This window comes from Sabethes cyaneus, chromosome 2 (assembly GCF_943734655.1).
Source record: "Sabethes cyaneus chromosome 2, idSabCyanKW18_F2, whole genome shotgun sequence".
NCBI lineage: Eukaryota > Metazoa > Arthropoda > Insecta > Diptera > Culicidae > Sabethes > Sabethes cyaneus.
Genome location: NC_071354.1, coordinates 80,365,756 through 80,389,082, shown reverse-complemented (window position 1 = coordinate 80,389,082; position 23,327 = coordinate 80,365,756). Strand labels below are relative to the sequence as shown.

At 40.3% G+C, this 23,327-nt stretch overlaps 1 protein-coding gene across 1 annotated transcript; it reads left to right on the top strand.

Annotated features, from left to right (window-relative positions):
- Nucleotides 1–6,045: 6,045 nt before the first annotated feature.
- LOC128734618 (hybrid signal transduction histidine kinase M) lies at nt 6,046–16,589 on the top strand. The gene is made up of 5 exons (XM_053828898.1): nt 6,046–6,555; nt 6,608–8,106; nt 8,233–8,295; nt 15,253–15,488; nt 15,547–16,589. Exons 1-5 carry the CDS (start codon nt 6,369–6,371, stop codon nt 15,680–15,682), a joined length of 2,121 nt encoding a protein of 706 aa, XP_053684873.1. The 5' UTR covers nt 6,046–6,368; the 3' UTR covers nt 15,683–16,589.
- Nucleotides 16,590–23,327: the final 6,738 nt, after the last annotated feature.

The following is a 23,327-nucleotide window of genomic DNA, read 5'->3' as shown; positions in this document are numbered from 1 at the left end:
ACTTTCAATGAAACACGCAATATTTAAATACTTAAGAGCAGACAACTCGTACACAAGAGTGACAATCTTGTAATAAATACCGCTTTTTATCTTGTAAACAAATCAATCAAACAACCCACCAAGAATTCAAACAGTTTTACCGAAAACATGAAATAATGCTGAAATAATCAATACGCACTTTTCAAATCGTTGTCCAGACAGCTTTTTGCGTTCACATTTAACGTAACAAAAATTAATATTTCCTTTGGAAATCGAAAGTTCGTCAATTTTAACTGCCCAGTAAACCATTTGGTTTGTATATCTCGATTGCAACTGAGATATACGAAATCATATCTGAACGAAAAAGTTATATTTCACGCTATATAAGAACATATATGTACCAAAGTGGAGGCGATATACGTGCGAAAGCTTTGACAATTATTTGTAATTCTTTTTTGCGTAGTTTTTATAACACGCAACTAAATACTCCTGAATATATGATTAAGATATAATCAAATATTGCAATCGTCCATACTGCTTTATAATTCACAGTCATGAATTGTATATGAAGGCACGCACGACTGCAAAACAACTTATTGTTCACTTCGATTTGACATACTCTAATTATTATACAATTTCAATGTGAAATTGACATGAAAACGATTTATTATGAACTTTCTATTACGATTTTGTGTTATCTGGGCGGCACGTAAAAACGATCGTCGCGACATTTTTGACACTGGCGGGTGTTATGGGAAACTGTTAATAACTGTCACTTTGTTACGGGGTAGCCTGACTCCAACCTAAGTAACAATTTCAGGCTGATCAAACGCTTTTATAGTTGATTTTATTCAACCTGTGGCTAATCTATGGTTTAGGTTTAGAAATAAAAACCTTTGTTCAGCTCTTAAACATCTAAATCTGGTGATTTTATCAAGCTTCTGGCTAATTTGATAGCTGCTTTCGAAGCTGCAATGAAGCTTAATAGAAACTGTTTTGTGCTTTCAAATAGGCAATTTGCGCAATGCTGTTAATTCTATTTTTAGAACGAGAAATACCGTCATCCGGGGCGAGATTGTGCCAAAAAACATATATTTTTGATCTTTAGCTCAGTATACACACAATTTAGGAATTAAGTTGATTTCAAACCTGTCAATATATACTAAATCGTTCAATTAACAACTACCGTAGAGATGGTTTAGTTACAATGAAACCAAATTTTACTAGAAGCACAGAGAACAGACATCCAAGCTAGAACAAATTTTTCGTAATTTTCTGTGTAAAAATTCAAATGAAATAAAAAAAATTTAAAAAAATTAAAAAAAAAAATTACAACAAAAATTACAACAGTTATCAAACGCCGCCTAGCCTACGAATCGCCAAACTAAATTGACTGTCAATCACCGTCAAGTATTTCCGTCAATTAACGATGAGAGATAACACTTGAAATAACTATCGATATTACGGGGCTTTTTATCGATGATTTCACGGATAATATTTCGAACAAAACTAGTCAAACATCAACAGTAATAATAATGATAATTAGTATAACAACACAATAACATCAAAAGGAGACAGAATTTTGCCACGTGTGTGTCACAAATCGCAAATCATTTCTAACAATGAAGTTTGACGATACTATCGATACCACACTAGTTTCGATAGTATCAACAAACCTTTGTACCATTCCCATCGTTCGGTTTGTTTACTGATGAGCTTTTGATGTTTTTTGGTTTTTGCATAAGTAAAGCCTAGTACCGACCTGAAAAGAAATGGGCAAAAAGATAGGCCAAGAAATGCTGAAGAAAAGATTTTCCGTTTGCGATTTCTTTACCAGTATGCACCTCACAAGAAATATTGTTTTACTTTTAGATGGCGCAGGTTTACATGCTAGTGAATTGAAACGTCACTTTTCCGTACGGAATAATATCCGGCGCAATTGGGTCCTAAAATTTGTGATAAAAAGATGATTTTTTTAGAAGGAACGATAAAGCTTCCCATTATGACTACCAGAGTATATTTTTTTCTTTTTTAAAAAGATGCAGAGCACTAAAAAATTAAAAAACAAAAATATTGTAATTTATTCTCCCTTGACATTAGAGATCTTCCTTGACATAACGAAAATAACACGTTTCTGGCAACAATGATAACTTTTTCTCACTGGCAACTCTGGTTTGACATTAGAGCAGCTGATCGTTTTGACAGTTGCAGCTTCGCAGTTGTCTCTTGTGCTTGTCTGCGTTTTACTGTTCGTGAGGAAGTGGAACATCAAATTTGTACTAGTTATCGGATAAAAGTTTTGATTCGGGCAATGTATTCCAATCCATCGATTCACGGTGCTAGACTTAGTCCAAATCTAGTTTGCGCTAAGAATGACTAAACGATGTCAAACTGATGGCCAACAGTATAATCTCGGTACAATCGACCCCGCAGAACAGTATGAAAAAAAAACGCCAACCGAAGCTGGCACCGTATTATCAATCAGATTGGTATGTTCTGCTACTCCGATGTGAATCAGCAGTAGGGCGAACGGCAGACCAAAAATTTCTGTGCGTTTCTAACCAAACACGGTCGCATCTCGATGGCGGGTGTTGCATCCGAAAACTGAAGCCATCCACGCTGTGACCAAGTGCAGTCACTACGCTTATTGCTGATTTTGACAAAGGCCTTAATTAAACTGAGATGATTACTCGGAAAATGAGCTGTAAACTTAGAAAATGTCTTAGGTCGCGATTGCCAAGCCATTTCCTGACTGCAACTTTTGACTTTTTGACACACTATCACATGAGCGTGAAGGTAAACAAAAAGTTTTCCGTGACAAGACATACTATGGTTTCTTTTTATAATTCGTGTTGTCTAGACACCGCTTGACACAACCATGCACAACTATAGTTTGTCTATATAAGGTTGCCCAAATGTTTATTTTTTGTTAAAAATTTCACAAAATTAAAAAAGGTTTTTAACGGCAATAGCCTAAAAATATAAAATTGAATATCAAAATATGTGTTCCTAACCCTAACCTCATCGATTCAAGCTAAAAACGACATAGGGCTTTAGGACCCAATTATTACCACAAGAAAAAATGACAGATAATTGCTTGCCTTGCAGTTGTCAAAATTTCTTCGGTAAATACCAGGATTTTTTCTTGAGCTGTTTTCTTTTCAGCTGGATACTAGGCTTAAAAAAGGGAAAGAAATATATTGGATTTCAGTTTTGACAGATGCTTGCGGGTGGCGCCGCCATCAAACGAATCGCCAAACTAACAAATGTGAGGGGTAACTTCGGGTAACTTTAACGTGAACGAGGGGTTATTTCGAAATGGCCGTTACAAAAATTTACACAGGTTGGCTATGCCAGCCTGGATGTCTGTTCTCTGTGCTAGAAGCACAGAAAACAGATTAACAGGCTCGAAGGAAGTAATCGATTTTTTGTGTGTAAAATCTGTCGGTAGCGCCCTCCAGAAATAGTTTGCCAAACGCATCAAAAAATATCCATGTACCTTTATCAACATTTCTTTGTGCTGGAGTTACATAGCAGCGATGGCAGCGACATCAAGATTTAGTTTGCCACTTACTGCTCGAGGGGTGCTCTATTGAAGGATTACTCGTAGATTACATAAAAACCTTTTACACACTTTTTGTCAATTACCTGGTAGTCTGTTCTCTGTGCTAGAAGTGCATGAACTTTGGCACAATCTCACCCCTTCTAGGGGTGACATTGTGCCAAAAACATAAAATTGAGCTAAAAACCTAAACAGTGAACATTAGCATGTTTATAAACAATACACATAAATATCAGTATAAAGTAGTTCATATGGGGCCATCCATGAACTAAGTGGACTATTAGGGGCAGGAGGTCGGCCAAAAACAACGCATCATGCAAAAAGTATGAACGAAAATAACCCGGGGAGATCTGAAATAACTAAAAATGAGTTTGCGGTCAATGGACAGCCTTTATATAGCCAGTAACGTTTCTAGGGTTAACAAGGGGGAGACATACGAAGGGCGTGTATCCTAAGGGGCATACCTATTTGATCACTTAACAAAAGTAACCATTACTTCGTTCGAGAACCCGTGGCCGCAGAACATGTGATCTATCGCACCCTCCTCCCCTCCTTAAAACTGGCAGTTTATACACGGCATAATATATTCGGCTTATATTAGAGTGTTTATTCAAAGCATCTGAAATTTCCTGAAAAAAAGGAAATATTAGCACAGAGAACAGACTACCAGGTAATTGACAAAAAGTGTGTAAAAAGTTTTTATGTAATCTACGAGTAATCCTTCAATAGAGCACCCCTCGAGCAGTAAGTGGCAAACTAAATCTTGATGTCGCTGCCATCGCTGCTATTTTACTCCAGCACAAAGAAATATTGATAAAGGTACATGGATATTTTTTGATGCGTTTGACAAACTATTTCTGGAGTGCGCTACCGACAGATTTTACACGCAAAAAATCGATTACTTCCTTCGAGCCTGTTAATCTGTTCTCTGTGGTTTACCTTTATTTTGAGTTCGGTAGATTACGGGTAAACAATACGTTAGTTGCTGTAGCAACTGTTAAAGCTTTGGTGAAAATATGACGAAAGCTCAAATCAAATCGTTGACAGACATTAACAACCAAAGCCTATTATGTTAGTGATGTGAGCGCTCGTAACGGGAGCATTACCACTTACTTTCAAAATGGTGGCTAAGCTTTTACACACGTTACGAGCTCAAGATGAATGTCTGTCTCTGTGATGTAACTTCTTATGTCATATAGTTGATATTCGTATGCTCTATTCGAATTTATGATCAATTAAACGAAAAATCTCGCGTCACTTTTGATTTCGTCCAATGTAACAATTCCACCATATTGAGAAAAACGAGATCGAAGCACAGAGAACAGACTACCAGGTAATTGACAAAAAGTGTGTAAAAGGTTTTTATGTAATCTACGAGTAATCCTTCAATAGACCACCCCTCGAGCAGTAAGTGGCAAACTAATTGTTGATGTCGCTGCCGTCGCTGCTATGTAACTCCAGCACAAAGAAATATTAGTAAAGGTACATGGATATTTTTTGATGCGTTTGGCAAACTATTTCTGGAGGGCGCTACCGACAGATTTTACACACAAAAAATCGATTACTTCCTTCGAGCCTGTTAATTGAACTTTAAATTGTTTCAAAATGAAATAATTTTCAGTCATTCACTCAACGTGGTTGATGAATAATAACATTCAATATTCAACGGAGATTTTAAAAATCTAATTAAAACTAAGCAGTTTTGGTTTATTATGGAAAAAGTTACATTGGACTGTTTACCATCTCATGCTGTACATTGGACGGTTTTATTTTTCCAGGCTATTGCACATAAATTAAGCGAGATCACCGTAAAATACGTGCGTTGCCGTGCTACGCTATTTTCGAGGTTATTTTTTAATATTACACCGCTTGTTTCACTTAAAATGCATAAATAATGCGAAAAAAACTTTCACTTGCTAAACGTCCAATGTACAGATTGGGTTTGTTTTGATTTTTTTTGCACTTTGGACATCAGATGAGAACGATCGAAGTAACAGTCAGTCATTCGTAATTCGAATGTGCACATTGGACATTTTGATAATGCTAATTTTTTCACCTCAAAATAATTCTATTTGGGCAGGTGTTTTTGTATAACATAGAGTTTAAAAAGAGCAATAATTTGTTGTAATAAACCGGATTTGTTTACATTTGTTACATTGGACGAAATGAAAAGTGACGCGAGAAATCACAAAGTTTGTGAGTTACGAGACCCTCCCCCGTATATAACGTATTCGTTATGAGTCAGGTAACACAAACCTTGCATCACAAAAACAAACACAAGACTGAAATTACAGAGCACAGAGAACAGACTACCAGGTAATTATACGGTAATTGCCCCCTGGGCGTGTAATCATTTCGAAATATTTCACCGTGTGAAAAATTTCATCTCTTTCTCCCCTTTCTCCTCAGGTTGACAGGTCGCTCTCGGTTAATCTCAAGACAATGTCAAAATATCAAAAATGTTGAGAAAAAAAGTCTAATTTTGAAACAAAAAGAAAACGGCAGAATAAAATCGTGTCTCTAGATTATCCTGTAAAGTATTTCTCGAATTTGAGAGATTACTCATTGAACTATATTCAAATTTACCAAATGAGCATTCGTTGTGCAGTGAAGTAATACTAGAAAATTGCAATTTGAGTTGGATAACTACGCACCATTCATCCTATCCTAACTCTGGAAAGGTGCGACGAAAGTTGGCAAGTTCTAAGGATTCTAGGCTAACTCATCCTTTGTTACTTTGAAGATTAAGACATTTAACATAGTGTGAGGCCGGGATTGTTTCGCGATTTAGAGTCAGTTTGATTCCTGCGCATTCGGTTAACGTAAAATGGCTAAAGATAACAACAATATTAACATAACGGAAGAACTTACAAGTGGCTCAAATACTCCGGCAGATCTCATCAAGCAAAGTAGCAGGGCAGAACAACAACAACAACAGCAATTGGAATCCAATTCTGGCAGAACAAATGGAGTTCAAATGTCTCATCCAGACGGAAACAGTGACATTGTCGGAGGTAACATAAATTTGCGTATAAAATATAAAATAATAAAATCACGGTTTTGTAGCTACTCCCGATTTACCACGCCGTGAGGAGAATCCGTTTTCATTTAAACATTTTCTCAAGCGAGACTCATCACTAGGCGGAGGAGCATCTTCATGTAATACTACACCTGCTAGTGTCGGATCTAACACGGTAAACATTAACCATAGCCGTAGTACCTCTAATATCAACGGAAACAACAACAACGGCAGCTCTAGTAATAGCACCAACTTTATCAATGGTGGCAATGCCAGTTGCTCCAACGCCGGTATTAACAGTTCGGCCGGAAATGGAGCCTCACCGTCGAAATCTGCCACCACTAGTTCACTGCACAACACTAGCACAACTGGAGCGAAACCGAAAATTCCACAGTTTCAATCGGTTAATACGCTCAGCAGCGAGTCAAAAATGAAACGTTCACCCCGATTTCCGTCCTTCGATTCGCAATCAAGTTTGTCTGATCTGGCTGATGATAAATTTATGGCCAACATATATCACAGCAGGAGCAACAATTCGTTCAACTCTGATTACCCTTTAGGATGTGGTGGTTCCATCTCAGGTGGCTCACAGTACGTACACAGGTCATACTCAAATTATGACATGGAAAGCCCGGGCTCAGTAGATTCTCCAAGGCTGATAGGTTCGCAAAATCTGCACAATTCTCCAAATTTTGGTGGCAGAAGTCGTGAAAACCTAACAACTCATCGTTTGGGGGCGTCTGAGTTCCCAGCGGCACTGCCCGACTTCGTACAGGATCACTTAGTCATGGAACAGTGGTACAATACAATGGGTTCGCCAAAAAGTGTTTCTCCCGTCTCTGTGGACTTTGAACAGCTGCCAGATTTTACCGTCAATAATCTGGAACAGGAATCCAGCGGTAGTCGAGCAATGGTTAACGATATACCGTTTGATCTAACGTACGGTTCTGTTTCGGCAGCAGGAACGGGATCTGTTTCAATGGGAACCGCAAATCGCAATCGAACTCCGTTGCGTACCTCGCCGAACGTTCCGTTAGATTTGCCACCTCAAAATTCAAATTTCTCATTTGATCTTCCACGAATGAGACGCTCGACTCCTCCGCAGCAGCAAGCACCCGTACCGGAATTGCCACCCGATTTGACTGAAAATAGCGCTTCCGGCCAGGGATGCGGGAGTCGCTTCGGCTTTGACATGGATCGTAATCTTTCCTCACCGCCGCCCAGCTCGACTGCTGACAAGATTCATCGCTTGCCGGATTTTTTATCTGACGGTCCGATTCACTCATCCGGTCGATTGGCTGATGTTACACACGATACGCCCCACTTCAACTCGCCGGACGCCGATGCTCTGCAACAGTTGCAAAGGCTACAAATCGAGCGGCAGGAGAACGATCGTCTACGAATCGAAGTGGATGATAACCGTCGAGTAATAGCGGAACAGGCTCGACGAATCAAAGATCTGGAAAAAGCTCTGGAGGCGACGAAGAACAGTGCTACTTCGGCACAAGGCGTCGAGGGCATCGAAGAGAATTTGGACAAAAGCTATGTATGTTTCGATTGGTATAACTATAATATGAATTATAATTTTTTTGTACCAAAACAAAAATTATTTCGGCAAAAGACTGAAAACATATTTCTGTAACTAGTGGTTCATTTTTTTCTATAATTTTAGCTACGTGCTGCCACTGCTGAGTCCCAGGTCATTAAACTGAGGCAGAGAATTAAGCGGCTAAACGTAAGTTTACATCTATTTGAAATGCTTAAAATTTCGTACTTCGGTACTTGTTTTATTTCAAGTTTGGGCCTATGAATTTCTTTTACTTATAAAACTGAACACACATGAAGATATTACATCGAAATAGGACGCCGCGAAGTACCGTATTGTAGGCAATCTGATCATTAACATTTGAGGTGACTGGTAGAAAAAAGTAAAAATTCTGGGTGCTTTTAAAAACGGTTAACAGCATCAGAAGTTGTGATTTCCGTATGCCAGTAATGTGTAACGATAAAGACAACAAGCTGCTGACTGACAAACCGATAGTTGTACTCAGATTCAAGCAAAAGTACTTTTCGAATATCATCAAATAGAATTAAAACCTATCGTGGCGCAAACATTGATTTTGCTAACCACTGGTGTTTGATGATCGAAGTGCGCAACCTTTTTGATACCAACATGCGGAAAAGTCGCCCGCCACGGTACAATCTGGAACGACTTAAGCTATCTGAAGTTACTACTGAGTATAAAAAGTTCCGACTGCAAAAAATGGAATAGCTGTATCGATCTCAAGAGATACGCATAAGACACATTCCATGCTCTTGTACCAAAGAAATCGGTATTTAAAACTGCATATTTCAACTCATCTTATACTGGATATGAACCATAAGTTGTTCTCAACACAATCAACATACAGAACGTTTAATAATTAGCACATTGAAGTGTACACATATTAAAACATGTTGGAAAAAGCGGTATTTCTGCGATGGTGTTCCGTTTCGAAATGTAACTTGTTATACCAACCTAAATAACAATCTAAATCAAAAAGTAAATACCTACTACGTTAGAAAGTATCTTTAACAGACATAATTTACAACTTGTTTAATAACTTAGTCACAAACGTATTTTTTGCTAGCGGGAGCAAAATGTCAATGAAAGTCGGGTCCCCGTCGTAACGGGACACGCTGGAATGTGTCATAAATTTCTTCAAGTAACAATGATGGAAAAAGTTTGACAGAAAACCTGAGATACTCGAAATTTGGACGCATCACTGTAATGTACGTGTAGAAAACGACCATTGTGTAGAGTACGACTCTGGGCATGTATATTAGGCTTTGCGAGAATAGATGGGCAATCCACTCTCGTAGTCAGCATAGCGACAACTATTGCTCCAGTCATATTACGATAAGTATTCAAGGGTCCGAGATTGATGAGTCTGCAGCGCTATTCATAGCAATGCAGCTGGAAGGGGTCGTTCCATGGCAATCTCCAAAGAGCAACACTGAGAATTATGAAAAGCACTGACTCGATTCTGTCAATTCCACTTTGATAGTAGGGGCTCCACACTGGAGTGCAGTACTCAAGATTGCACGTGGATCAGTACACAATAGAGGGCTTTGAAACAATAGATGTCGTAGAAGTTCTATCCGATGCGCATAATAAATCTAAGGTTTCTGCCGGCCATGTCGACAATAAACGCAATAAGTTATTTGAATTAGAGTCGAGCAGGCAGGCAGGTAAAGGCACATCTGATAGCGTGTTGTCGAAGACGAGAGAGTTTAGTTTTCTGGGGAATGCAAAAACATCATATTTGTCTGAGTTCATGCGGTTATCTATACACCATTTGGCAAACGTTGATAATTGCTTTGGCAAACGTTGATAATTGCTCCTGGATCTAAGCTTTTGGAGTTAATTGTCTGCGATGTCATTATGTTCAACTGCCGTGGTTACATCTCTTTGCAGCAACATGGGTTCATGCCCGGTCGTTCAGTGAACACTAATTTAATGGAGTTTACTACTCATTGCAGTGAAGCTATCGGTAGCGGTCTTCAGGTAGATGCGATCTATACGGACCTAAAAGCTGCTTTTGATCGCATTGATCATGACATTGTCATTAAAAAGCTTAGACATTTAGGTTTCTCCTGGCAGCTTTGTGCATGGCTGGAATCCTATCTTAAAAATAGAACCCTACAAGTCAAAGTTGGTACTGCCTTATCGCATGAATTTTCTAACTGCTCCGGAGTTCCACAAGGCAGCAATTTCGGACCTATCTTGTTTACCTTGTTCTTCAACGATGCAGCGAATTTGTATAACGGTAAATGTAAACTAGTTTACGCTGATGATTTCAAAATTTACAACACCATCGGAAAGCTCACTGACTGCCACGTTTTGCTGAATGGTGTAAAGTAAACAGAATGACCCTTAGCGTTGAGAAGTGGGTCGTTATATCTTTTCATCGCAAAAGAAGCCGGGAAGTAAACAGTTTTGACTATTCAATTGGAAATCATACCTTGGAGCGGACAGAAGTGGTTAAAGATTTAGGAGTGAACCTAGACTCGAAGCTTACGTTCAGACAGCAACAAGCATCAGTGGTCGATAAAGCTAATCGGCAACTCGGGTTTATGTTTATGAGCTCATCGACCACTTCCAGTTCATCTACGTTACTGTCCATGAGAGGCGAACGTTGTTTTCTCTGGAGCCTCTTACTGACATATATTTGGTTTTTGACGCATTGATTTGTAATCCAATTCTCCTATCCTGTGTTTTTAGCTTGACGTAGCTTGATGTAATGATGTCGAGTGCCACATGCACACAGATTATTCTGTGTTTAACAGATATTTGAAAGAAATCGTCTGAACTGAATCTGTATATATATAGAATACAGATTTTCGCCAATTACACAGATTAAACAGATTTTTGAGCTTTTCCAGTGAGAGAGAAAGAGACGGAAACAGTCAGCAAAATGACTTTCCGCCTCTTTCACACTCATTGTTTTGCGTTGGACAGATTTTTGAACAGATATTTTTCCTCACTGTACAGATGGCCAGATTTTTCCAACAAAACACTCAGAATTATATTTGGCATCCCTATCGGTCGTCTGTGATGGCTGCTGTGCTGATTACTTTTGCTGAAGATTGTTACTCTCGTTTCGATGCCCGCTCGCCGGATCACGGCTTCAATAGCGATGTTGAATAACATACAGGACTGTCCATCTCTAGCCGCAAGTCTCTGTGCGATACGAAGGAACTTGAGAGTGCCCCGGAAACACGCACGTAGCACATCCAGGGTAGCTTTGGTTAGCCGCGTCAGTTTGTCCGGAAAACCATTCTCTAACATTATCTGCCATAGCTGTTCGCACTCGACTGTATCGTATGCTGCTCTGAAATCCGCGAAAATATGTGTGGGCATATTTCTTCTATTCTCTTTATGATTTTATGACCATTAAACATGTATGCCTATTTCCACAGACTAACAGACGTAACACTTCGAACAAATTTTCTAACAAAACATCGTTTCATTGACACCCCTAAATCTTGGAAAAAACACTAGCATCACCTGGTGCAGTCTTCGCGCTACGCAGAGTAGGTTGCTATAAATTTAGCAATGCTATAAATTTACTTGTATAATATCTGACATCAGCGCCAGTGCAGGCGAGCGGCGTTCTCCGGATTCTCCGGAGCCAATTTACTTTGCTTACTTTAGTGGCGACACGTTATCGATCCTGCGCGAATGAATTATGGTCCTGCCGTTCTCCTCGAACACCAGCAGAACGTGCATTGTCGAGGACATCGGGTGCGAGGTGTACCCTGGAGTTTATGGCCTCTTCCTGGTTGTTTACTGAAAATAGTTTTGGCTACTCTTTCGTCGGGCACCAGGCGCGTGCTCCTCGTACTCGCATTTTATATGCGGTAGATTCTTTTTTTCGCAGCCCTAATCCCTTTATACTTTTCTCTATTATGATGTGTAGCCGCAGCGACTATGCGACTCTTGGCCTGGTTCTTCTCATCTGACATTCGGCATAAAACCAGCTAATATTACGCTGTCTTCCACGTGTCGTGCTTACCACCTCTCCCGCAGTTGTTTCAATGGAACCATGACGGTTCCTCCACAGATCAAGTACATCTTTTTCCCTTTTTTCCGCTGTTCTGTGATTCGTTGATCAAGCTTTCTGGATTCCGTCAACCGCTGGATGTTGAAAAGTAGCGTCCTCTCAGTGCGGGCCTTCCTTGAGTTGACAATCTTGCGCAAATCTTACATACGACGTGCTAGTGGTCAGAGTCGATATTTGGTCTCCGGAAAGACCTTACATCGATGACATCCCAAAAGTGTCCTCTGTCAAGCAAGACATGCTCGATCTGAGAGCTGTAGTCTCCATTTCGATGCTTCCAGGTGTGTTTCCGAATCTTTAGACGTGGAAGGTATGTGCTACAGATAACTATTCCTATGACCGTGGCGAAATTTATGAGCCTCAGACCATTCCTATAGCAGCACAGCTATTATGAAGTAGTTACAGAACTAGCGAATGTTTTCTGAATTTCTTAAGATTGCTTCTACATTTCGTATCGTGAAAAACGGTTTGTTCTGCTTTTGACGTTTAAATTGGTTCCCAAATTTTCTCCGCTGAATTATATATCTATATATACTAGCCATAATCTATATACATATTACGAGCCATAATGGCGGAAGGCCTAATCCATGTTCGTATTATTTTAACAGCCTTTTAAAAATTTCTATTTACATCGCACATTTTCTTTTTGCACGTTTCTTTAGTTTTGCCGTGAGAACGTGGGAAGAAAATGTTCGATGTATACAAAAAAGGAAAGCCTTGGGCTTCAACGTCTTTCTAAGACTTGACCCTTCTTTATCGTCAGACTTCACAGCAGGCTATTAGAGTACATGACAGTTACGGGGCTATAGCAGGCTTGGCATACACTTTTCGCTTCGATTTTGCTCTTTTGATTACTGCACCTCAGCGAAACAGAATTTGAAAAAGTGGTGTATGGGGCATTTGTAGAGCTGGTAATTATCTATAATATTGCTGAAGAAAGTAAAGCTTTATCTTTAGTATTTACGCCGCTATAGGGCTGCAATGCCGTTGGTAGCCAAAAGAGCGCTCTTTTTGCTACCAACGGGGTAGCAGCCTTACAACGTCACAAACACAAAAGATAGAGCTTTACTTTCTTCAGCAATATTATAGATAGCTACAAGCTCTATAAATGTCCCATACACCACTTTTTCAAATTCTGCTTCGCTGAGGTGCAGTAATCAAAAGAGCAAAATCGATGCGAAAAGTGTATGCCAAGCCTGCTGGGTAGTGCAACAATCCTACTGACTCTATCTAGCAGAACCGCCTAGCCTAGTTCGATGTATGCAGAAATGTTAAAAATGTTATTCAAATATTACGAACGCGGATTATGCTGTCCGCCAGACTTGTTATAAACACCGCCCGGAGCGATATCGCTGCTATCCATTTAGGCATGCACCGCAACAGGATAATAGCACGCAGTGCTGTTGCTGTTGCGCTGTTGCTGCATATTGAGACGCACCCGAAGAACCCGAACGAGGTGTTTTGTCTTCTGCTTCAGCACGAATGAGCACGGAGCGAAGGCTAGCATAATTTCGTTTTTTGCTTTCTTTCTTTCTCATACGTTCATATTCAGTGTACGTGACTGAGTTAGGAACTTCGGATTTCGTGCTCTCTAGGTGCCGGCTGATATAAGCTGGCATGGTTTAGCTCGTACCACATTGCAGTCCGATCTGCTGATACCGATTACTCACGACGGCTTGTACTCCCGTCCGTCAGTAGAATCGCGGGCGAAGATGAAGAAGAAGAAAAAGTAAAGCAAAATTTGTATCCCAGTGCGCCACCAGCCTCACGGGCAGCTGATTCCCCGCGAGTTTTTTTGGCTCGGGAATAAGCTATGCATGAAGGCGATGTGAGGATTTGTATGCGCGAGTGTGTGGGTGACAGAATTTCTGCACACAGCATCGGCGGCTGTTTCTTTTACGCCTGCGGCGTAAGCGTTAAATGTTAAATATGTTTCTCATACTCTTTCGCGTGTGAGTAGGCATGGTTGACCTCGCTCAATTCTCAACATTGGCGGATACATCTTCGACTTTCATAATACACGCATACTAGAAAGAGTCGAGAACCAGGAGAGCAGAGAAACCGTGAAGGTGTTCCACGTAAATATACTGGGGGAAGAAAAAACAGTAAACCTGCAGCGTGAGCAATGTGTGAAAAAATAGGGTAAGTTATCCTATAGTGGACCCTTTACCTGTAATGGACCTCGGGTACAGTTTCGGCGTTTATTAGCTTGTGCTACTTATTTCCGAGAAAATATGACATCAAACAGAAAGTACTAAACATACCACACATTCCAGTTTATAGAGATTTAGCTGCATTCAACTATTAATGCCTTAAAATCGATACTTTCAACAAGTGAGGGTCCATTATAGGTTAACAACGCAAAAGATGTCGCCATTAGTAGACCCTCTCCATGCAAAATACACTAGAATTCCTATAATGGACCCGGTCGCTATCCTATTGTAAACCACAAGGTCCATTAAAGGAAAACGGACATTTCAATATGTTTTAAAGAAAGTGCAAAATATAGAGATTTTCAACATAAATTGATATTTTTTTAGGCTTAATCGAAAGTTACTCGTTATGTAATCGGTTGCGTGTTTAGCTTTACCAGTTTAAAATAATTCGTGGAAGGAAACTACTCAAGCACTAACTGGTCTACTAATGGTTAATTTACCCTAGACTGACGAAAATGTAAGCTTTTCATTTCCGGTTATAATCTTAGATTATAGCTTGGTTCGACCCATGCACCTTCCAGCATTTGACAAAAAGTTGGGAGCCAGAACGACTACTTATTAAACGTAGCTACCAATAACTCCCCCGCCCCCCTCACCTTTCCGCTCGTTCCACTCCATTCCAAAAAAAATTTCATAGCTTTCCCTCTACTGTCCCTCCATCAATTGTAGAACCACCGTTTCCAAAAAAGTAGCCAAAACGTTACGCAGATCGAGAAAATAGGGGTTTTATTTCACCGAAAAACAACAAAACATACTATTTAAATTGTTACGGTGACAAAAAATAAAAAATAAATTGATTCTTCTACGTACATTAGTATGTTGGTATTTTACTTTAAATTTGTACTACCTTTCTTACTTTGTTTCAAACGTTAGGCGGAAATTGAAGCTCTAAGACAAGAGAACGACAACCTTAAAGAGGAAGGTGCTGTTGGTGGTGCTGATATAAGCGCAAGTGAGGGTGCATGTGGAGGTGCCGCAGGTGGTTCTGGCGGAGTAACCGGGAATAGAAACTTTGGCGGTAGGCAACCATGGCGGCGCACGTTCTCACGTGCTCAGGAGTTATCCCGTGAACTACGACAGGCAGCTGCTTCAGCGGAAAATAATTTACGGTAAGTGAGCAAGCTAATTAATTCTTCAACATATTGAATCTAACATTGCCGCTTCCAGGCAACTTCTAACCGGCGTGGACAACTTACGGATGATGGCGAGCACGATCGAGAATATAGATCGCATAGATATAAGCCATCCGGAGGACTTTCAGTCTGACAGTGACGATAACGATCTATTGGGCCCAGCCCTTTAAAACGCTGAGAGTTGGAGATTTTGATCTGTGAAATTAAAAACTGGAAAAGCGTTTTCTGTTGACGTTTCAGTATAGTATGATTTTGCTGTTATTGCTTGAGTTTTGAAATGTTTTGTTGACATTAACCTGAAATTGCGCAGCTGATATTTAAAGAGAAAATGACTTATCCTGTGATGTGTTTGTTTAGCTATTGGTTTTACTAGAGGTGATTCGGAAATAAACGAAAAGGTTTCCGATTGACATCAGTATACCTCCATGAAATATGCTAAGCTGGTTAAAAGCTTATAGTTTCTCGCTTCGCCTAATATACCTACTGTCGGTAGGATGTCACATGTAGTTAGTCTACACTGGATGCAGCACTTAATATTTTTTGCTGGGCAACATAAGTATGAACAAACTTTAGCTTTGCAATATGATTGGGAATCCGAATTTGTTATGTGAGCTATTACACAAGGAAATACAACATTAGAACAACATGACGAAAATAGTAAACATTAAAATGTAGACTAAACCATCGCGCACAGCTATACTATGAAAGGACGATATTTCTTAGTTGCTTGACCCAGATGTCTTTCCAATTGCTACACTTGATGGGGCCAGCACTGGCAGAAATCAGCCAGATTTCTATAAAAAACTGAATGGTCGTTTGGTAGCGAAAAGACTGACAAAGGAAACGCAAAATTAAACATTGAATCCGATTCTGCAACACTCAATACTAATGCAAAAGATTGATCTGAAGCTGACCGATCCTATACAATAAAAACACATATACACATACAACAGCAGATGGTGATGTGCAACTAATCACAACATTCATGCACCTTGCCCGAACATAATGTATAACAAAAACTTATAAATTATAGCTATATTGTAAATTATGAAAGCCTATTTGTTGTTTAGGTTTTATGCAAACAATGGACATGTAAAAAAATCAAAAATTAGTAAAAATTTCCTCTACTATTTATAATTATGATATCCGAAACGGTACTCTTGTTTCATAGTCAGTCTTACTGTTTTTTCATGAAAATTACTACATGTCTAAAAGGTTTAAACTTGATGATGGAAACACATTTTCCGGGCTCAACTGTGTGTGTGGTCTCGGAAGGTATACACACTTAACAAAAAGCACCGAATTCGGTAAAATTTTACCGAAATCTAAACAGCTGAACGTTCGGTAAAAATTTCGATGGTGCCAATCGACGTTTACAGATCATTAAGGTGAAATTAGCAGTCATCGATTCTGCCAATTCCCAAAGCAGTTTGAAACAAAAATTCTTTTCATGAAAATATATTCGCTGTGGTCGGATTGACAAGAAGAGAGTAGTATTTATAATTTTTCAAACAGAACCTCGCGTTTGGGCCCAAAAACTGCTTCCGAAATTGGGCTCTCCGACGAAAGGTTAATGACTGCTAATTTCCCGTTAATAATGTTTGGTGCAATAAAAAATTTCACCGAACATTCTGCTGTTTAGATTTCGGTAAAATTTTACCGAACCGATTAAGTGTGTAGGTGTAGAAAGTTGTTCAACAGAGATTCTCTCAGAATCTAGTCAGCAGACGGTATAGCACCAGACGTATCTGACGAAATCTTTACAATAGCAAGAGTGGTAAATGCTGTAAGATCATTTCAGCCATTTAAATCTGCAGGTGTTAACGGAGTATTTCCGGCACTGCTTCAAAAAGGTGAAGCAGTCCTGGTACCGGCACTCATGCAGATTTTTAGGGCAAGTTTAAGATTCAAATACATTCCATCGAAATGGAGATCAGTTAAGGTCATCTTCATACCGAAAGGTGGTAAGAGAGACAGGACGAATCCCAAATCCTTCAGACCTATCAGTCTATCTTCGGTTCTACTGAAGACAATGGAAAAAGTTCTGAAAGATTATGTCGATTCAACATACATGCAATCATATCCATTATCTGAATATCAGTTTGCATATCAATCTGGTAGTTCAACAATAACAGCACTTCACACGCTTGTAGGTAAAATTGAGAAATCTCTTTCAGTAAAGGAAATTGCACTTTGTTTCTTTCCTGGATATTGAAGGAACTTTCGACAATACTGCCTATTCATCTATGAAAGTTGCTATGAAACGAAGAAAATATAATACGCACATAATCGACTGAATTCATACCATGCTGGCAAAAAGAGAAATCACTTCTGAGCTTGGAGGGTCCTCTATGACCATAAAGGCAATGAAGGGATGTCCACAAGGAGGAGTTCTTTCGCCACTTTTGTGGTCTTTAGTTGTAGATGATCTACTTAGGAGTTTAGAAGCTGAAGGTTTTGAAGTTGTTGGCTTTGCTGATGACCTTGTCATCATGGTGAGAGGAAAATTTGATAACATAGTTTCGGAAAGAATGCAACAGGCTCTAAGGTTTACCCAATCTTGGTGCAAGGAGGGCTTAAGCATTAATCCGACAAAATTCGTAATTGTCTCTTTCACTAAAAGGAGAAAACTCAACTTAAAGCTTCTCAAGCTTGAGGGAAAGCAAATAAAATTTAGTGAACAAAAAATTCTTAGGTTTAATTCTGCACATGCACATCTCGACGTAGCGATAAACAAGGCAGTCAGTGCATTGTGGCTATGTTTAAAAACCATCAGAAGGAAATGGGGCTTGAAGCCAAAAATGATAATGTGGATCTACACATCTATTATAAAACCGAGAGTTACGTATGCTTCGTTAGTCTGGTGGCCAAAAACAAAGGAGGCTACTGCTGAATCAAAGCTTGCAAAACTTCAGCGACTTGCGTGCATTGCAATAACCGGAGCAATGCGCAGTACTCCATCGAAAGCATTAGATGCAATTCTCAATCTGCTTCCTTTGCATGAAGTTGTGCAATTGGAAGCAGAGATATGTGCTCTGAGGCTTAATAAATTTAAAAATGATTCATCGGATCATTCTGGTCACATGTGTTACGGTTCGCGTTCGGAGGTGACCGAAATGATGAATATGAACACGACCCGTACATTAAACAAATTAAAACTTAACTTTATTGAACAATAACGAGGTACAATTGTGCGAGTCTCATTTTCGCGGTAAAACGGAACAGGAACGTCCTGTTGTCAGCACTGGCGAGCATCAACTGATGACAGCTGTCACTGTGACCAGAGAGCTTGGCCGTAACGATGTTACGAATGTCGACGTCTCCGACAGTAACGATGTAGAGATGTCCACGTCTCCAACATCTCCCCTCTAATTCAGCTGGTAAGGGTTGAACCGTTGCGAATCCCTTCGTGTACGGGAAGAGCGGCGAGGAACCTGAACAGCTGATTCATTTTCGGTTGCAGACATGAAGTCGGATGACGAACTTGATGACGAAGATCATGTTGATAACGCTGGAACAACCGGTGCCTCCGCATGCGCTTTTGATGACTGCAAGCTTACTGATGTTGACTGTGCTGACGAATTGACACTAGCGGGAATGCTGGTATTCCAAACATCTAGCAGGATAATGAGCGGTAGCTGCTTAAGTTTCTTTGATGCTGGCTTACTGTGTGTGTTACAATCTCGAATATGATTTATGTGAGATCGTACCAGCTTGCGATCGTTTACCAAAACATTATACATTACATGACCAACACGTTCCAAAATTTTGCCTGATGTCCAGTGCCATTGATTTTTGATAAAAATTTTAGTGTACACATAATCACCTCTGCTGTACTGACGATTTACTGCAGTGTCACTTTTTCGATTATTAACGATGGACGAAGCTTTTCCAAACTGGTTCTGGATATGATTTCTGCTGATGATTTTTTTTTCTGGGGTAGAACTGTTGAGTGCGCTGTGTTTGACTAACAATGTTGTTGCAATATTCACTGATCGGGTCTGTCCATAACGAGAACGCATCGAGCAAATCATTGAAAAGAGGATGAACTGGTTTCTTCACAACATAAAACTGTCCTTGCTGATGAATATTATTAACGCAGATATCACACTCAAATTTGAACAGGAACTGCAGAGGATCTCCTGTTGCTGTCGTTACTTTTTTCCTAGCAGTCGATGTTGGCGGTCTGCCTATTCTCTCCCACGTTTGTTTTGAAACAATACTGACGTCGGACCCGTTGAGCTGCGACTGTACGTGTCGGCGCCTATTGTTTGCTGCATTCAATGATAGATTTACTGCTTTTGTCTCGTACCTCTCTAGCTGCTGGCGTTTACGGTGTGTTGCTTTCCGATTTTGTTTTACACTAGAACAATAACCTTCACGGTGCCCGATGATACCGCATTCTTCGCATTCGTGACTTTTGTAGCTGCAATCTTTGACGAAGTGCATTGCGCCGCAATACCAACAAGGCGTAGCTGGTATGTTTTCGGCACTGCTGCCAGAATTTACTGAAGGTTTTGACGGCCGATTTGAGAACTGCTGTTTCCGACCGATATACTGAACTGTTGACGTCGGTGTTGATTCTATCATTGCCGTGTCCCGTTTTAAACACATCAACCGTTGGCAGTCTTCCGAAAGATGCTCCAGGGTAACGTCGTTATGCTCCTCGATCTTGGAAAGGAGCCGTGTACGCACCTCACTATCTTCCTCCGACTTAAGCCTGCATACAAACATAAGACACTTAAACTGCTCCTCTGTAAGTTTGCTAAGCTCGAATTCGACGCAGGTTTTATTTAATCGGCATGCATATGTGACGAAATCTTCCGACGGCTGCTTCGCTATTTGAAGACAACGATAGCGCTTACTGATGACAGATTCACCAGCACCGAATAGCGATTTCAGTTTTTTGACTGTCGCTGTGAATGGGAAATCTTCCGGAGCTTTCGGCAGAATGAAGCTGATGTATCGTTCATGTTCCGCCGTTCCCATTTTCCGCATAAGCAAACGAACTTTTGCTTCATCATCTAGTCGTGCCGCATCTTTCTCAAAAAGATCATCGTATCGAGTATACCAGGCAGCGAAAGTGATGTTTTCTTCCGGGCAGTAGTGGAATTCCTTTATGTTATTCGCCAGTGAATCGAGAATTATTTCCGGGTTTGATGGGACCTGGACAGTTATGGATGACATAACGTTTCTGAAGAATTCCTGCTGCTGGTGCATTAGCTGCTGCTGCTGCTGTTGCATGAAGATCTGCTGCTGCTGCATCATTTGCTGGAAGAACTGGGCAAACGGTGCATCTGGAGATGGCTGTCCGGGTGGAGTTGCACCATTCTGCTGCATTATGGGATGCTTTTGACCTACTGTTGCTTGAAATAGGCCTTGCTGCTGACTTACTCCCGGTGGTTGCTGCTGCTGTTTGGGGTTATGTCCTGATGAACCCGCTTAATTGTCCACGTGGGTGAGGGAATTTTGACTGATGAATAAATTCCGCGTATCCCATCCTCGTCGCCACTGTTACGGTTCGCGTTCGGAGGTGACCGAAATGATGAATATGAACACGACCCGTACATTAAACAAATTAAAACTTAACTTTATTGAACAATAACGAGGTACAATTGTGCGAGTCTCATTTTCGCGGTAAAACGGAACAGGAACGTCCTGTTGTCAGCACTGGCGAGCATCAACTGATGACAGCTGTCACTGTGACCAGAAAGCTTGGCCGTAACGATGTTACGAATGTCGACGTCTCCGACAGTAACGATGTAGAGATGTCCACGTCTCCAACACATGAGCATTCTGAATTACTTTAAAATAGGGCCTGCGTTAAGTATGAATGGAGATTGGATGAAACCTGAGGATAACTATGACACTCCCTACAAATTGTGCGAAACATCGCACCAAGATTGGGAGATTGGAGTTCCTATGGTTCGTCAAGGCTCAACGATATTTTTCACTGATGGCTCAAAAATTGGCCAAACTCGTGACTTTAGTCATGACCTTGAAATGCGGTCAGGCATATATTAATATTTTTTTTTGAAACGATGATTCTACAATTGATGAAGGGACGGTAAGGGAAAATAATGAAGAAGGATTTTTTTCCCCGGGAATGAAGGGGAAGGGTGGAAAGGAAGGGAGGGGGTAATAGGTAGCTATGCTTAACAAGTTGTCGTTGTGACTCCTATCTTTTGTCCAATGCTGGAAGGTGCATGGGTCGAACCAAGCTGTAATCAGAGATTATAACCGGATTTGAACCCACAACACCCGCCAGGGCGTGTCGCTCACTGGTACCCGTGTACCTTTGAACCACAGAGGCGCTGGACAAAAGAAGTCTGCACAACCCCCCTTATTAACCATAGCGACATGGGTTGGTCTATTTTTAGACACAAATTGTGCCTCTTCCTCCACCTACTGTAGAAACCACCGACCGAGAAGTTTAAATCTAACGTGTTTTTACTTTCAGGACGACGACACTGTGCAGGCCCTTACGACTTGCAAGGTACTGCGTGTGACGCTGTTCGTCCGAAAGCGTGTTAGTCCGCATTTCTCAGCGCGGTTCTTCGGAGAAAGGCTCCGTTCCTATGACAATTGACCAAACTCGTGACTTTAGTCATGACCTTGAAATGCGGTCAGGCATATATTAATATTTTTTTTTTGAAACAATGATGCTACAATTGATGAAGGGACGGTAAGGAAAAGTAATGAAGAAGAATTTTTTTCCTCCGGAAATGAAGGGGAAGGGTGGAAAGGAAGGGGGGGGGGGTAAAAAAAAGAGGAGAAAAAAAATCCTTCTTCATTACTTTCCCTTACCGTCCCTTCATCAATTGTAGAATCATCGTTTCAAAAAAAAAATATCAAAAATTGGTTCAAAAACTGGTGCTGGAATCGATGGCCCTGGAACAAAAATATCAGTGGCAATAGGAATATGGTCAACTGTGTTTCAGGCGGAGATTTTTGCAATAATTGAATGTGTAAATGTTTGCTTGAGGAGGAAATATAAACTCTCTGATAGTCAAGCAGCACTGAAGGCACTAAGTGCTTGTAAATGTACTTCTAAAATAGTTTGAGATTGCATTCTTTCTTTGCGACGTCTATGTGAAATGAACTCAGTTAATCTGTATTGGGTTCCAGGACACTGCGGCATTGAAGGCAATGAAATAGCAGACGACTTAGCAAAGGAAGGCTCTAACTCACAATTTATTGGTCCGGAGCCTTTTTGCGGAATATCAAATTGCGCAATAAAAATGGAACTCAGACGCTGGGAAGAACAAAAAGTGACAGCCCATTGGATGGCAGTCAGAGGATGTAACCAGTCCAAAAGATTTATAACTCCAAATGCAAAAACCACCAAAAAGCTCATGGAGCTCAATAAGAGAGCTCTTTGTACATACACTGGCCTAGTAACTGGGCACTGTCCGAGTAGATATCATTTTAAAAACATTGGTCGGGTTGGTAATGATATCTGTCGCTTTTGCAATCTTGAAAGTGAAACTTCGGAACATCTGTTATGCAGTTGTGGTGTGATATATACGAGCAGATTTAAATTTCTCGACAAAGATTGTTTATCTCCCGGTGAGGTTTGGTCTGCTAATCTCGGGAAGGTTATTGGTTTCATAAACCATATCATACCTGACTGGGAACGTGTAGCGGCAAATGGCCAATCACTTGTATAATGGTGTTTGGTTTGTCTGACACGTACAGCAAATGAGGATATACTACAAAAGTTCAAGTCAATGGACAAAGTAGTCTAAGTCCACCCTAACAAAAAAAAAAGGTATGACCAACATGCATTTTTGACTTTGGTCGAATCAGTTCGAG

Bases quoted from the DNA above. Each gene is read 5' to 3' on its own strand.
- LOC128734618 (XM_053828898.1), top strand. From the start codon at position 6,369: ATGGCTAAAGATAACAACAATATTAACATAACGGAAGAACTTACAAGT. The intron at 6,556-6,607 runs GTAACATAAATT...ACGGTTTTGTAG, and splicing joins AAACAGTGACATTGTCGGAG to CTACTCCCGATTTACCACGC. The intron at 15,489-15,546 runs GTAAGTGAGCAA...TGCCGCTTCCAG, and splicing joins TCAGCGGAAAATAATTTACG to GCAACTTCTAACCGGCGTGG.